The 16,853-nt window shown below is 44.4% G+C and overlaps 1 protein-coding gene across 5 annotated transcripts in view; it reads right to left on the bottom strand.

Moving 5' to 3' along the window:
- CBFB (core-binding factor subunit beta) overlaps positions 1-9,376 on the bottom strand; it is a 41,138-nt gene extending 31,762 nt beyond the window's left edge. The window contains exons 1-3 of one of the 5 annotated variants that reach the window (XM_067004703.1): positions 9,129-9,370; positions 8,862-8,948; positions 4,483-4,599 (exon numbers count right to left, since the gene is read on the bottom strand). In XM_067004703.1, coding sequence (XP_066860804.1) covers positions 4,483-4,599; positions 8,862-8,948; positions 9,129-9,206 — 282 coding nt within the window. In that variant the 5' untranslated portion in view covers positions 9,207-9,370. Of the gene's footprint in view, positions 1-4,482; positions 4,600-8,861; positions 8,949-9,128 lie in introns of all 5 variants that reach the window. The other 4 variants (XM_048078682.2, XM_048078684.2, XM_048078685.2 and 1 more) reach the window with 4 other exon arrangements.
- Positions 9,377-16,853: the final 7,477 nt, after the last annotated feature.

Below are 16,853 nucleotides of genomic sequence, written 5' to 3'. Positions count from 1 at the left end.
GCCCCCACGTAGAAATGGCTCCCTGAACTCTGGTTAGGTGACACCCAGCTCTTCAGGACTAGAGGACTGGCCAGTGCCTGAGACAGACACCTGTGCAATAATTCAAAGGAGCATTAAATTACTACAGACAGGCAAAATGACAGTCTTGATGACTTATCTCATGGCTGAGACAGTGGCACACTACAACTTGAACTTTAATTAGTATGATGGCTCTAGCACACGCTTTTTCCCCCTCATTCCCTAGCATCTAGTGCATCAACATTTCAGAAAAAGAGTTAAAGCCCCTTTTTTCCAGGGAGCACATACAGCAACTACCCCAGTGGTGAGAACATTTTAGATGGCAAAAATGCGAAAGTCACAGCTACTAGTGCGCTGAAAATACAGCAACTTAAGGAACACAGCTCTTTGGCATTACAGTGAGGTAAAAACTGAGAGCTGAAACTGTAAGATAGTTTCCCTTATTTGTTCAGAAGTGTACAAAAAAGTTGCTACTCCAACTTGGTTTGAATGAATTAGTATTTCAGCTAAATTCTTCAAATAGAGGCGTGGACCAAAGAAACCTCTGATTCAATGCAGGTTAGCAGAGGTATTCAGGCATTTCTCATAGATTAAGCTTTCATCTTCCAAGCAAATCCTGCTGGGTACACCACGATCCTATGTTTGACTAGAAATTGCATTTGCTCAAGAAACAGGGCAGTCAATATGTCATCCCAATCACCCGCCAAAGTTTATTGCTGACGTCAGAAGAAAAAAAGTTACTGTGGGGACGAGTGCTATTCATCAAGCCACATAACTAATTCTAGTGAGAGAAGGGAGCAAGTGCAAAACGAGCACTGTTGACTGCCATTTAAATTTAGTTTTTACTCAAATACACCACTTCTGTTACTCATTATATTTCTGTAACTTCTGTGGTGTCTGCAGTGTGACAGAAATCCCAGGTTTTATGATTCATCCAAGCAATTAAAATCAACTTCAAGCTACGTAAATTTCCTACTTAGGACAGAAAAATAGCACATGAGGAGAAACTCAGCATCGTCAGGAAGAAAACTGAAGTCCAGTATTCTTTACTTATGGCTGGAACAGAGTTAACGGCCTAGGGAGTAGAAAGCCCAACTACATCTCGCGTGTGGTGTACCAGGTACCCCAAATCGACTTCAAGCCTGTCTGACGCGCTGTGCTCCGGAATCGTGGAGTTCGTCGTGTATGGCACTAAAATAAGCCTGTGCTGAAGATTCTGGTTTATGAGCAGCTGCTGCTGAGCAGCAGACAGGAAGTTCAGCTGCATTAGAAATGAGATGGAGAAGAGTATTAGAAAGGGGAGGGGAAGTAGAACAACTTCACACACTTCATCGGCGCAGTAACCGATATTTAAACAATAAAAGAACATCAGAGAACTAATGCACTTTGAGGCAAGAAAGGCCAGAGCGACATATAAGACTTGGAAAAATGAAAGAAAAAACAGGGGTATTTTATCTTACTGTAAAATGAATACAAAATGAACGATGAAAAAAATTAATCTCACAGTTCTTAACAAAACAAGGGGACAATGAGATTTCAGCCAACAGATGATGCTACTACACCACCTGCCTCTGCATTTCTTAGAAACATTTATTTATGTGTTCTTAAAGGAAAAAAAAAGAAAGAAATGGATGCTACCTGACAATACACAGGACCAGGAAACCTCAGTACAATTCGGGTATCCAGACAGAGGACACACTCTAAATTTGACACTCCCCACCCCACACAAGGCTGTAATGAAATAGCATCCTACAATTCCTACAGTCCAGGAATCTAGGGAGCAATTTTTACTGCTCTGTATTCTTTTGCTATGACAAACCTGAAAAAAAACCACACTAAAATACACAATTACTTTTGCTAATAAACAAAGAGAACACACGATATTAAAAGGTTCAGCTCAATATTTGTACTCATTTTAAACTTAAGGGAACACTTTGCTGTTCTATTTTTGAATTAATGAAGACTGGGTATCCAGTAGTGGCCTACCCAACCATCACGAACACCAGAAACATTAGAAGTCAAATAAAGCATAGGAAAAATCCCCGTATTAAAAAATATCAGGCTGAAAAACCTCAAGCCTACAAAGGAAATATTTACGGAGTCCTGACTTTTCACGTGGATTCACAAGGATGTTTCTCTTTCTAAAATTCAGTCATTTAAGGAGGCAATCCCAGCAGATGCCACGCTGGTAAATTCGTCAATATGTACAACGCTGCTTGGGCACAACAGTGACACGCTCAAACTCTGGATAAACTATTTTGGGCCATCACTTGCTTGGCCAAACAGTGAAGCAGAATTCCAGAATAAAAATATTCTAGCACTGGTAAGTTTATCTACATTCTAGATCTCAAACTAATGCCTAAAATAATAATTAACTGACAGCTCCCCCCATAGCCTTTTTTATTCATATAATTAAAAACATGCCTTGCTGGCTTAAGTCCAGTGATGAACAAACACATATTATGCACTGCCTCAAGAATCAAAGCTCATAAAACAATGTTGCACAGAGCTACAGAAATCACATGGCGTTAAGAGACTGCCGAAGCCTATGAAAGAAATTCTTAATAAAGCCAGGCTACAGAAATCTACAGAGAACAAAAAAATCTCAGACCATTCAACTGATAAAACACTTAACTGTTTCTGTTGATAACGTAATAAGCAGCTCTCTCCCCTTCTGCTTGCTCCTCTTCTGAAGTTATGGGAGTGGCTTACTTTCAGGCGAGTTTAATTTTGTGCAGAGCCTGCGTTCACACGTGATTTACAACAGTAAAGCCTGATTACAATGGCAAATTTGTGATTTGCTTGTCCTGGAGCTAACGCTAATCCCATTTATTAGTGTGTCCACCTCCAGCCTCTTTTTGGATGAAAGACTCTGAACAATTTAGCAAAGCACTCTAGAATTTAATGTAAACAGACATAAAACAGGGAGTGGCACACATGAACGAGACTCCTGCTCTATTCTAATACGCAGCTTATCTACCCGCTTCTTACCTGATTAAGACAACACAAGGAAATGGATGAAATAGTTCAGTACTTTAAGAATTCATTCAGAGAAAATAAAGTTAAAAAATATATAGGAGTAAATAAAATTATTTTTGAACTGGCAAGAAGAAAGACCTCAGTCTTCTTACACATTACAAGAAAAATTCCTCATTCAATTGTGAGCCAGAATCAATATTTTTCAGTAAGAGCCAGATTCAATTCAGCTTCCTTAGCAAAGCAGTCAGTGCCCAGCATAGCCAACTTCACTCCTTCTCCCCCGGTTTGTCAAACTTCTGGAAGCCTCACAGGACTGAACGGAAAACAATTTTTTTCAAAAAAAAACTCATTAAGTTGAATTCCAAATACCATATCTGCCCTCAGGAATTTTTTTTCTTCCAACCAGGTTTTCCCCACTACAGGAAATATTTATCTTCCTACCTAGCAGCAGTTAAAAGATGCAATATATCGTTAACCCTGAACACGCTTCAAATATTTCCTCCAGCCCGTTAGATCTGGTAACGTTAGCCACTACTCACTAAAAGATCGGGCAAAAACTTTTAGGCAGAAGCCAGAACTTAATAGTCTATTACAATCTTTAAAGTCAAAGAGCTATAGAGAAATTAGCCTGAACCTAAAAGGCCGAGGGGCCTTAAGTGCTGGTCCAAACCTACTGAGGTCAGCAGAAACTCTCCTATTGACTTCAGTGATCTTTGGATCAGTTCCAAGGCATCTAGAGCAGTATAGGTAAAAGACAGCATCTACATTTCTAAAGGTATGTTTTTCCTGTAAAACAAAACCAGTTATAAGCGATTTCAGTAACTTCATTTTAACTGACCAGACTAAGCAAGGTTTCTGGCTTTAATTCTAATACAGCTTCACAGTAATATCACTGTCATTAAGGAACTCCTGCTTTCAGTGTCAGTCCACGGGACAACCACCTCAGAAAGAAATAAAACGTCACAAATCAATTTTGAAAGCAATGCTTATCCTGTATTACCGCTTATGGTGAAAGTGAGGGGGAAAAAAAAAGACTCATTCCACTCGACACCACGTTGACTGCTTGCTGTGTCAACTGGCAACCTAAGACCCAATGAAGTAATGAGGTCAGAAAGCAAATGTTCGTTAACCCACCACAACTGGGCGGCCAACGTCTGATTTCTGTACCATTCTAGAAGTACACCATTAACAATTTAAGCTGCTCCCAAAATTTTAACGTAGCATGGCCGAAGAAAGTTCTGTTCTTCAAAATAATGAAAAGCCACCAGGACCAACCACGTGTTTCCCTCCAAAAATATTAACATGCTTTAAAACAATGTTAATATTTATACCAGTATTGTACTGGCTTGCAGTTGCACTCGCAGACTACCTACATGCACCAAGACGGGAATTATTAGTAATTTCGCATCATACACGCAGCCCATACTAATCAGACCACAAGCACAGCATAAACATTTCTTTCAGTTGCAGCAATTTCCTTCTTACCTTGCCTCCTTCTCTTTCAAAGTCGACATACTCCCGGGTCGGTGTCTGTCGCTGCTCCCCCTGCCAGCTGGCCGGAAAAAACTGGAGAGACAGATTGGTTCCTGTGGCCACAAAAGCCTTTTAGAAAAATCAATACAAACAGGATCAGGGAGCAAGACATTACATAAATTATGCAGGCAGTCATTTATTTTTACATCAGTTTATGTCTTAAGCCAGGCAGCATAGAGAATACTTAAAGTCAAAAACATGCACTCATCATTTTTCTTAAGTATTAAGTTACAAACATCTGATTCCATTTTGACAACATTTGCCATTGGCTGCTTCGGATATAAAATACAACATGGAATCAATACTTCTTTCAAATCAGTTTTGCTGACATTAGAATCTGTCATTTCGGTTCTGTCTGGATACCCTACAACAACTTAGTATCTAAAACATTAAAAATTGCCTATGCTTTTTAAAGAGCTTGCATATCCCTAAAAAGAAGTCGTTCTAGAGGAAAATGAACTCTGGAGACCTGTTACCAGGGACAACTTTTTTTGCAAGGAAAGGAGTCGTTTCTTCTCAGAATACACTTGCACCTCAGCAAATGGTTATCTGACCTGAAAAGCAGATATTCCTATTGCATTGTCCGCAGGCAAGCGTCAATACAGCTCTGTTAAACTTCCCAGGACAAAGTCCTGCTGTCACATTAAGAAAGTGGTGAGATCCAGGGTGGTGCATCAGGGAGAACACGTTGGAATAGGAATTCAGGAATTCCTCTCAGCTGCAGCCCTTTGTAAAGTCATTAGAGGGACTAACTCAACCGTATTGGAAAAAGCATGCACTGCTCTCAAGTAAATATTTCCTATGGCTTCAAATGAAAATAAGATGCAGTTTTCTTTAAGAACTCTGTATTTATTTGTACATCTTACCAGCTCCAAGCAGCGAACAGCATGCCAATTTCTAGATGTGGAAGCAAAAATCTATTTTTTTTCCCCCAATCTGATACACTACACTGCGTCCTGCAAGCATGTGAATACTGGAACACACCGCCAGAACACAACTCTGCTCAAAATCCCAGGGTCAAACATGTTTTGTTGCAATCAAATCACACTGTATTGATTACCATGATCACTTAGATTTAAATGGTCATTAATCCAGAATATATTTTTTTCTTAAAAGCTACACAGATACTACCCGAATAGTTGGATTTTCCCGACAAGCAGATTCCTTTCAAGCAAGCCAGAATAGAGCAGCTCTGTGGTATAAATGTAACCGTGCTGCTGCCTATGACACAATAGCTCTACATGTTATTTAAGATAGTTCCGGTCATGTACTGCAACACTGTCACAGGATTAATACCTCCCATTTTGAAAGTAGAAGTGCTTTGTCTTGACTTTCCTCCCCCCCACCAAGGGAGACCAATGCTCTGCAATCAAGTTCCATCCCAGGCTATTTTTTTTTATTTTTATTTTTGTTAGTTGCCTGCTAAACCCATTCTTGACATCGTTAAAAATAATCAGTCCTGCTCGTACTAAAGGGATACCATACTGGTGAGTTAACATTTCTCTGCAGTATAATACCCTGAGACATTTCAATCAAGGTAACAGAAGCTTCATCAGGGATACACTTGCACAAAAAGCACCAAAACTGCCAGGGGCTGCAGATCATTAGCATCCAGCTTGCTTCTCTTATCCCCTTTGCTACTCTAAGTTACTACTGTATCTACATAAAAACTACCTTCCCATCTCCCAGCATCTTTAGCAAATACATCTCTTGCACTCCTCAATTCATGCCAAGTGCCCAGGAGTGCAACCTCTGCAGCCCTCTGGACCGCTCCAGCACCCGTGGGTCCCAAGGATACCGGGCCAGAACTTCCCTCGCTTTCTGGGAAACTGAGCAAGGCAGAGAAGCACCCGATCCTTCCCACCCCCTGCATCTAAGCTTGTGCTGGAGGACCGTGAAAAAGCATGGGAATAATATTAGCAAAAAAAGAGAAAAGAAAATGAAAGTAGACAAATTCACACATCCTCTTGGAGTCATGCAGGCAACACTTAGACCACCAGCTCTTTAAAAGCTGCGTGGAAAACTTACTCTCTTGATTTCTGAAGCCTGCTTTCTCCCTTTGTGAAGATAAAACCACCCGATTAAAATACCATGTGTGAAAGTCATTGGTCAATACTTAAAAACTGAAGAATGGTCTCGCTAGTAACCACAGAAAACTACCCTGGACCCAGAATTTTCCTTAAGGTAAGGAATAAAATAGCAATTATCATCATCACATTACTACTTCGATAATAAACTTGAAATTAGTGAAATTGTAATTTGCTATACAGAGCCTTTTAAAGCTCTATCTGAAATGCTAAAAAGCTTATCATGTAGCACCAGGGTGATCTGACCTACATCTAGACAACATAAACACAAGCAAGTGCCTTCCAACCAAGCGCAGTTAGGAAGCCTCCGAAAACAAATTGCAAATGCAAAGTTATTTTCAAGTTATCAAAGCAATTTAACACCAGCAAGACAGCAAGCTTAGTATTCCGCAGTTACTTTTTCCATTAATACCGGTCATTATTTTCCTTGCTCAATCAAGAGCTTTAATCGAAGTAACCAGCAACCTATTGCCAGTTCTACGTTGAATCGTTACGCTGTTCTCTGCCTTTTTTTTTTTTGTCTGCTTAAAAATATGTAAGGTCATTTACAAAGGCTCCCTTTGGAGATAAAAGAATAAATCCTTGATGTCTGGAAAAACATTCAAGACCAGAAAAAAAAAAAGTACAATTGCTAGCTCTTTTTAACATCAGTCATTACACACACTACGTTTCCAAATAAACCCGACTGCTTGTGCCCTGTTCACAGAACAAAACCAGATGTTTCAGATCAAGAAATGTAGAGGCTGTTTTATAATTAAGTAGATGAAAAAATATGTAGAACAGACATTGCTGGTGGCTTCCAAGGGATGAAGTTCTGGCAGGGAAAGACAGCAGGCTTAGAAGTACAAAGGTGAACTGACAGCGATTTCCCATTTATAGAAATAACTGCGTATGTGGCATTAGAAAGCTAGTTATAAGCTAAACGTCCTTTGTTTGTTTGTTTTCTAAGGGAAGGAATCAGGTATGTGCTGCACTTTCACCTGTTCAGGAACTTCAAATGCTTGCAGACTTTTGTTTTCCTTACCTACCCATTGTTTCCCTGGTGACTTTTTAAAGGGAGCAAACAATGAAAAATGAATGTAAAAACGCACTAAAATAAGGGAGACTGACAACAGGAGGCCTCTCATAAAATAGTATTACAGGTTCTGAACCCACAGACGGGTAAGATCTAGGTAAAATAAAGTTACTTAGTACAACGTAAGGATATCCTTTTACACAGAAATGCAAATAAACAGGATCGGCTGTGGTAATTAGTATTCAATTATATTTCGGTACGGTTGTGCATAAAGGATTTCATTGTAAGCTGACTAGTAATACCTAGGTGATCTCTGAGGTCTTGTCCAACCCAAACGACACTACGACCCACGCTGAGGGAAATGACAGAATCACCATAAAACCAAACTAGGTGAAAGTAGGGGTTACTTCTGCAGGAAGGGAACTTTTACCTTCTTTTCTTGCTATCTTTTAAACGAAAAAAGAGGTTACTTCTGCATTTTGAGAGCAGTTAAGAGTTAACAGCCTCACAGAAACGCTACACCACGCCGATCTTACAGGAGGAACATATAGCAGAAAGCAAACCAGGAAATAGCCAGTCACTTCTCGACTGCTGCGAGCCGCACTTCGTCTCACGCTTTAATTCAGCAGAGCCCGTACTAGCCCTAATGAATGAGGGAAAACAGGGCTCAAGTTGCCACTTTCAAAGCCTAATTTTGAGAGCGTTTGCTTGAGCTCACGGACACCACGCAGCTCATTTGGAGACGTTTAGCTAGCGCCTTTGGACGATTTCAGCTCCGAAAATTAGTGTTTCCTCAGAGAATAAGAATTAAAATCTGAAAGTGAAGGCTCCACGGGCTCCTCGTTCGCGTCCCCTGAGGGGAATCCTCGCTCTGCTGCGAAGCCCGCGCCGCAGCGTTTGTTATTTAGAGGAAAAAGGGGGGGAAAAAAAACAACCAAAGCACAACTTTCGGGCAAAGGGCCGGCCGAGGAGCAAGCAGAGCCCCGTCCCCGCCCGCCACACCCAGCAAGGAGCCTTTGGGCTTAATTGCTTCGGCGCCTTCCTCCTCTCCTCCTCCTCCTCGGAGCTCTCCCGAAACTTTTCGGGGAGGCACCGCCGCGGTCCCAGCCCGGGGGGAGCCCCGGGGACCCCCACAGCGCCCTGAGGGGACCCCAAACCCACCCCGGGGACCCCCCACGGCACCTCGGGGACCCCCCAAACGCCCCCCGGGACCCCCCAGCCCCACTTACGATCTCGGAGCGGCCGTCCCGGCAGGCGTTTTGGAAGCGGGCCTGCCTCTCCTCGTGGGGCCGGTCCCTGAAGCCGGTGTATTTAATCTGCGGGGCACAGGGCGCTCAATCGGGGGGGGAGCCGGCGGTAAGATAAGGGGCAGCGCGGCGCACAGACTGCGTTACCCCCCCCCCCCCCCGGTCCCCATGAGGAAAGTTTCCCCTCGGTGAGGCCAGCCTCCCCCGCAGCCTTCGTCCCTCCTTCCCTCCCTCCCTCCTCTGCCTCACCTCGCACTCGCGGCTCAGCTTCCTGAAGAACTCCTCGTTCTCGAACTTGCTCCGCTGGTCGGGGACGACCCGCGGCATGGTGGTGGGGCCGCCGGCTGCCCTTCCTCCTCCTCCTCCCTCCTCCTCCTCCCTCCGTCCCTCCTCCTCTTCCCTGTCCCAGCCCCAGCGCTACGCCTCGCCCTTTGTTAGCCCCCAGCCGGCGCCCCCCCTCCCTTCTTCTTCTCCTTCTTCTCCTCCTCCTCCTCCTCCTCCTCCCCCCGCCGCGCGCGCACAGCCGCCGCCCGCCCCCGCCCCCTCCCCTCCGACTTCCTCCCCGCCCCGCCAACTCCGGCCGGGCACAGCCGCGCCATTCACAACTCCGCCGCTGCCACTGCGCTTGCGCTGCTGCTGGTGCTGCTGGTGCTGCTCGTGCTGCTCCTGCTGCTGCTGCTGCTGCTGCTGCTGCTGCTGCGCCTCGGGGGCTCGCGCGCCGCCCGCTGAGGCGGGAAAGGGGAAGCGCGAGGGGAGGAGGGGTGATGTCGCCCCCCCCCCCCCCCCCCAGGGTGAGGGGAGCCGCCTCGCTCCCCTTTTTCTCGCTAACGCGGCTCCTTGAGATGGTTTCCGGCTTCCTGCTTCGAGGGGAGCAGCATCAGAGCTGCTGAGGGAGGGCGGGATGGCACCCTCAGTGCCCTTCAGCCCCCTCAGCCCTCCTCAGCTCCCTTCAGTCACCTCCAGTTCCCCTCAGCCCCCTGCAGTCCTCCTTCAACCCCATGGTGGGTGCTGCCCCCTCAGTGACACCAGGAATCCTGGAATCATTAGGGTTGGAAAAGCCCTCTAAGATCACCTGGTCCTACGACCACCATCACCCACTGAACCATGTCCCTAAGCACCACGTCCAACCTTGAACAACCCCGGGGACAGTGACGCCTACACCTCCTTGGGCAACCCGTCCCAACACCAGACTGCGCTTTCTGAGAAGAAATGTCTCCTCATTTCCAACCTGAATCTCCCCTGGCGCAACTTGAGGCCATTCCCTCTAGTCCTATCACCGGTTACCTGCAAGAAGAGGCCGACCCCCAGCTCCTCACAGCTTCATCTTAGGCAGTTGCAGAGAGCAATAAGGTCTCCCCTGAGCCTCCTCTCCTCCAGGCTGAACACCCCCAGTGCCCTCAGTTGCTCCTCACAGGACTTGTGTCCCAGGCCCTTCACTAGCTTCGTAGCCCTTCTCTGGACATGCTCCAGGGCCTCGATGTCCTTCTTGTAGTGAGAGGCCCAAAGCTGAACACAGTACTTGAGGTGCGGCCTCACCAGAGTACAGGGGGACGATCACCTCCCTGGTCCTGCTGGCTGCACTATTCCTGATGGAAGCCAGGGAGTGCCAAGCAGGGCTGTGCCCTGCACCTGCTGTCCCATTAGGGTCAGGAGAAGGGAGAGGTGGCCATGTCACAGCCCCCGGGGGTGTGAGTGTGAAGGGGGTACCCCTCAACCTCACCCCATGAGAGGGCTCCCCTCATGGCTGCTGAGAGCCCAACAGCCAGCACAAGGGTCCGTTGGCACCTGGCTTGGCCAAAAGGGTGGCCCCAAGGCTGTATCCCACCACTGTCAAAGGAAACAAACCCCTTCCTGCTTCCTTGCTGCTTTACAAAACACAAAATTGCAGGGGCTGCATCAGCCCCCTTGCCTGTGCAAGAGCTACAAGGAACGAGCGCTGCCTGAGCAGGGCATAGATGTGGGCGAGGGGCCTGCTTGGGGAAGAGAGGAGGTACCCACTGCTCCACAGCCCGCAGCGGGGATGCTCAGTGCCTTTGAAACCCTGGCATTGACCTAAAGCAAAAAGCCCAGCATTTCACCTCACATACATGTCAAAAACACAGCCCTGAGACTGCAACTTAACTCCTCTTCCTCCCAAACAGGCGTTCTGCAGGACCTGATTCAATCAGGGAGCCTGGCTGGACGTGCATCACCTGTCCCTAAACCTTTTTATTCCATCCATATCCTAATGATCATTTTTTCCTACAATCCTTCCTTGCTTTTTAGCAGTGTCGTAAGGGTAGGTGCACACGCCAAAAAACAATTGGATAGTACAGTGCCTACTGCCAGCATAAAAATATTAGAGCGTATTAGATCTTTTGATAAAGAAATGAGGTTTTCTAATCTCTCAGCATTACAAGCTTAACTTTACACGTACTCATGCAAATTGAAAGAGGGCGATACTAAGGTTAGCCAGAAGGCATGATGTGAATCAAGTACTAGCAAATTAACAAAAAAGGAGGGAAGCGTCTGTATTCCTTAACTATTTGTATACAGACTTCATAAAAAAAAAAAAAAAAAAGTTTTTTTTTCTAAATGTAGAAAATATTCTTCAGGAAGTTTAATACATTTGTGATCATTGGAATCTGCAGATTTAGGCAATAACTCCAGATGTGTTAAAGCTGTATCTTCCCATTTTCACTTTGTTACTGTAATGCAGATATGCATGTACATTCAGAAGTTAAAAGCACTAAAAGAACTGTTTAAAAACATTTCTTCAATAATAACCTAATCTGAAAAGAAGCTGCACTGAGACCAAAAACATAGAAATGTTATGTATTATCTTGATTAATATAGATTAATACTAACCCTGAAGCAAAATTCTCATGAATGTCAGGCATATTTAGAGGTCCCCCCAAAAGAATTTTTTTTTTTAAAAAAAAAAATCCATATCTATTCATCTTACAGCAAGATCAATACCAAGTGCGTAGACCTGCAGGAGAGCTGCCAAGTTCATAAGGTAGAAATCTGCTTCCTTGACCTCTAGTAATCTTTCATTACTCGCTAGTACATCGCACAGCTCCTGCCCCCCCCAGCACCAACTGAACATGCCTTTTTCCAAACAACATTAAAAAAAAAAAAGTTATGAAGGTCAAAAGCAAGATGAGTGTTTGTAAACCCCTAAAATAAGAAATGGGAGTCATAATCACTTAGCAAGTTGTGTGGTGGTTTTTTTTTTCCTTTTATTTTTTCCTTTTTTTTTTTTCCTTTGTCCATGTTTTTCAAGACTTTGTTTGGAAACAACATAAATTTGCTTTCCTCCCCACAGCCTTTTGTTTGGCATTTGTCATCCTGGAGTTTTCATCTGTCCCCTGCAAAGTTTTTGTTTTAAATAAAGTGAATCAATATTATTGGAAAGTCTGTACCAGATCAGTCGCTGCTTCTGTCTGTTGCCTCCCTTGGTCTGGTGCAGAAAGAGAATAGCAGGAAGGGGTGAGATAGAAAACAGTCACACAGCCTCTTATTATTCTTCTGAATTTATCCAGTTTCTCTAGGCTAAGATGATTTGAAAAAAATGAACTCTGAAGAATACCTCCTTGGTGAAGAGATCTGATTCTTTTACATAATAAGAGATATAACCGGGAAAAAAAAAAAAAAAAAGGAAAAAAAAAGGAAAAAAAAAAGGCCTATTTTCTCATCACGGGAAGCTTACAAAATTGCCCAGCTGTTCCCCTCAATACCCTATGCAGCCCCAAGCAATTACTAAGTCAACTCAGGTCTTAAAGATAGAAAAGTTCCTAATTTATTTATTTTTTAATTCCCAGACAGATATAGGAGAGGCACACAAATGAATGCCTTCACTGCACGAAAGGCTACAGCAGAATTTCGATAGTTATTTACCCTGCTTGGCCACAGCTGCTGGCGCCTGGCCAGACATACAACATCCATGCAGATCAGAAGCAGCTTTGCAGGTGGTAGCTGGGGGACACAGGAGGGAAAGCTGAGGTTATCGCGTTGGAGATGGGTTACAAACTCGTGGGCATTCTGCAGCTCACCATGCTGTTTTTAGCTTTTACTTTTTAGCCCTGTATCGTCTATGCGCCAAAACAAGCTAGAATCTTCTTCCTTGTGCATTACCTTGTGCGTTATTGGTCTCAACAACATTGCTGCAAACCCTTTCAGTGCAGCTCAGGCTGCTCAAGTGTTAGTAGTCTTACCTTGGTCTGTAGATCCTTGTGCAGTTGATTCACAAGCTGAGAACTTAGCCTGCTCGTTGGGCCTCGGGGTGAGTCACCTTCAGAAAATAGAAATGGTCAGACTCATACACATGCTACTTTCAGAGCGATTTCTCAGAAGATATCCCTTTTCAAAATAAGATCTAAAGTGCTTACAGTGCATGGATAATTAGGGAAGAATACCTCTTAAAGATTTACAGAGGGGACGTTTCTGAGAAAGGGAATTTTCTTCAAGTGGCAGGTCTCATATGTACTGATCTTACTACAACCCTTCTCTACCATGTCTTTAAACTTTCTGATTTCCCCTACGTAGCAGTATTTGATGAACAACTGTGTGGTACCAACGTTAAATTACTCTCTAGACTTTGTGCATGTGAGACACTAATAAGCAAGACTCCTGCATATCCATTGATCTATGGCAGCTGCAGCATAATCAAACGCCAGTGTTATGTATATACAAGCTACTCTATGATTATATATCCATTAATAAACTGTTTGCAAGATATAATTATGCGCATTAAGTGTGAAATGCAATCCCCTTACGCAAGGTCTATGCTTATGAGTTACACAAAATTCAGGGGGAGACAGAGAGGGAGAAAAAGAGCAGATGAATCAATAGCTCTCTTTGCTCCAGACTGATTTTTGTTTCCCTACAACTACAACCAATGCTCCCAACTGGGATATCCTCACTGAAGTCTTCCCACCAGCGACCTGGGGTATTGCTGATCAGTTCATGGACCCACAGACACAAGCAGAAACCATCCTGAAGGTTTCTAATTCATCTACAGAGCAGCCTTTCATGCCTAGCCTGCATAAATCAGCATATGGATCTATCTTATCTCATGTCTCCCAGACTAACCCGAATGAGGCATATGGGCAGCGCTGAGGGCCACGATCTAAAGTCAATTCGTGTCTGTGGAAGCACGGTACATGGAGATGTATGTAGGTAAATGCAACGACACACAGCTTTTCAGGACTTGACTAAGTCCAAAGTTAATACCTACACATCTTACATAGCACAGAGAGAGAGATAAGAGCCATACCACAACAGCTAGACAAAACCTAATGTTGCATTCTGAGTGGGAAGCTGCCTACCAGTTCAAAAATGCTAAGCACGGCAGGTATGAGCGAGGAAGCAGCACCTGATCTCTCTCTTCTCTAAACCAGGCTCCAGGAGAGATGCATCTGTCCAATCCAGATACCAAACCTGGAACCTTTTTCCTAAAAGATGCCTGCAGGTGCTACTTGAAGTAACTGAACGGGCCTTTCCCTCGCGGGAACGTGACTCCTTGTGAGCCCTTGTCGCTCCCAAGCATTTGGAGTACTCGGCCAGGGTGCAGGAGACCCTTACCTCTCTGAAGCACCCTCCTCACCATGACCCCAGTGCAGGAGCAGCTGGGCTGACACCTCTGCTTCCACCTGGGACGTGACCACAGTGCAACAAGGGACCTAAGACTTCATAGGCAAGCCTGAATGGAAAGTCAGTAAAAAAAAACACCATCTGGGCCAATTTTCCTGGCCTAGTGATCTGGATGCTTTCAAGGGCCAGATCCTGCAGCCTGGCCTATTTTGGGGGTTAGATAACCTTTAGGGTCCCTTCCAACCCAAGCCATTCCATGATTTCTGCTTTTGAGCACTGAGAGTTGAACGGTGTGCTTCACAAAGAAACACGCTTTGATACGTGTATCATATCTACCACGGGATGCACAGCCTGTGACATCCACCTGAATACACTTTTCTGACATTCTCATACCAACAACTAACCACAAAAAGGTGGGAGATGTGTGCGACGGCAGAAGTACAGCATCACACCAGGTACACGTGTCTGATGCAGCAAAGGCAGCCTCTGATTTTTTCGAGCTTGGCACCGTCTTAGGAAAACACAACGTCATAATGAATTGAAAATCTGTTTAAATTTTTCAATTAACCAGGGGAATACGAGTGTTTTTCTGGAAACCAACATGAAATGAAATTTGAGAACATCAGAACCAATTAATCCTCCGATGAGGCAATGGCGGCTGAACTACACAATCAGTTGGAGAACTAAAAGAGATTATCCCAGAAGGCTACTTGACTTTTGTACTGGTTAATAGGAATAGTGATGATGAGTGAAGTAGACATACTTTTCTAGGATCCTGTGCAATCTATGTGTGTTTTGGCAGAGGAGCTATGCAGCTTTCATGTTAAAACCCTTTTTCCATTTTACCAATTGCATCACAATGTGAAAAGTATTATGCGAAGTCTGCATCTCCATGGTCTGGTGAGCAGAGTGCAGGATTGAGTGCCTTGTCCTGCTCTGCCTACAGCCTGCTAAGTGACTTTGGGCATCTCTCATCACTTCTTATTCCTCCATTCCCCTCCTATCAAACAACTCGACATCCCCAGATGAAGATATCGAAATCTCTATGTAAATAGACAGACACTGTCATTATCTGTGATGTTGAGCAACGAGGAGAAAGTTTAACTGAGCTCAAGGCATGACTCACCCAAGCCCACATACATAAAAGGAAGTGTTTAAAAACTGCCTTCGTGAAATTACTTCTGAAGATGCTGCTATCGCCATGCACACCATACTTACGGCACACAGTCGTGTGTTGTTCTGGCATGGCTTGTCCTGTGTATTATCTACCGTGCTTCTATCTGCGACAGTGTCTCATCACACTGGATTTCTTAATCCAGTCAAAACTTCAGCAGCCTTGCAGGCATTTTAAAGAACATTTAAGCCCAAGACATAGATGTTGGACAAGATCTGTAATCTTGTGGCTGTTCTCAAAGTCCCTGCAGATATTTAGATCTCGAGGGCTTCCAGAAAGCAGCATGAGAATGGACAGCGCAGACAGTTTCAGTTCCTTGGGGCCAGCACGACCCAGCTGCAGCAGTCTGGCAGCACGGAGGGGATGAAAAGTTGCACACACAGGACATCTGAGGTTTTCTTCCACATGAAAGACCCAGTGACGCTACGTGGTCACAAGCAGTGAGCCTAAAAAAAAAGTAAAAAAACAGTAAAAAAAACATGTGTGTGCTCTAGAAGCCTCCACCAGCCAAATCTCTGTCTGATAAGCTAAAGCTAAATCCATCTCCCTGGGTTAATTACATTTGCTTGTCTTCTCTTTCTATCTTCATTTTTTTGTTGTTGTTGTTTTCTGTTAGCCTGCACGGAGCTGTTAAAAACTGCTCAACGCCAAGTTTGTGGCTGATGGAAGAACAGCTTGCGTGCAGGACAGCACGAGCACCTGGTCCTGCAGCCATCCCTTCCTCCTCCTGCGTGAGCAGCACCGGGCTTGTGCAAACTCAAGGCATGGATGACAAACCCTTGTGGGGATAGCTATTTCAGGGCTGAAATGGAGATGGTGGGGGAGAAAGCTAAATAGGGACTGACTCAAAGTCCCATTCTTGCTTCTCATGTGAATGTTTATCAATGAGTGAGCTCAGACTTATAATCTGCAATACATTTGATTTATAAACAGTGCAATTGCTAGAGGTGATTCAGTCTTGGTACAGATAATGTCCAAGTGACTCTTCGGATTCCAGTGAGGGTATTCTTGTAAGCTTTGAGCTGAACATCTCTACTTTCACAGATCCAGTGGTAGAAAGCCATTGCCTTCATGAAGCCTTTTTCTTTTTAAATCTTTTTCTATAGTCAAAGCAGAAATGAACTCCCAACTCTAATCTAAGATTTAAGACCTTGCCCTGCTGAAATACAAATCCTGGTAAACTGCATGGTAGGAGAGATTTGCCGCAGATGCATTGAAGCTGAAAA

Source organism: Anser cygnoides, chromosome 12 (assembly GCF_040182565.1).
Source record: "Anser cygnoides isolate HZ-2024a breed goose chromosome 12, Taihu_goose_T2T_genome, whole genome shotgun sequence".
NCBI lineage: Eukaryota > Metazoa > Chordata > Aves > Anseriformes > Anatidae > Anser > Anser cygnoides.
Note: the sequence above shows the minus strand (reverse complement) of the source record. Positions and strands in the feature narration are given on the sequence as shown.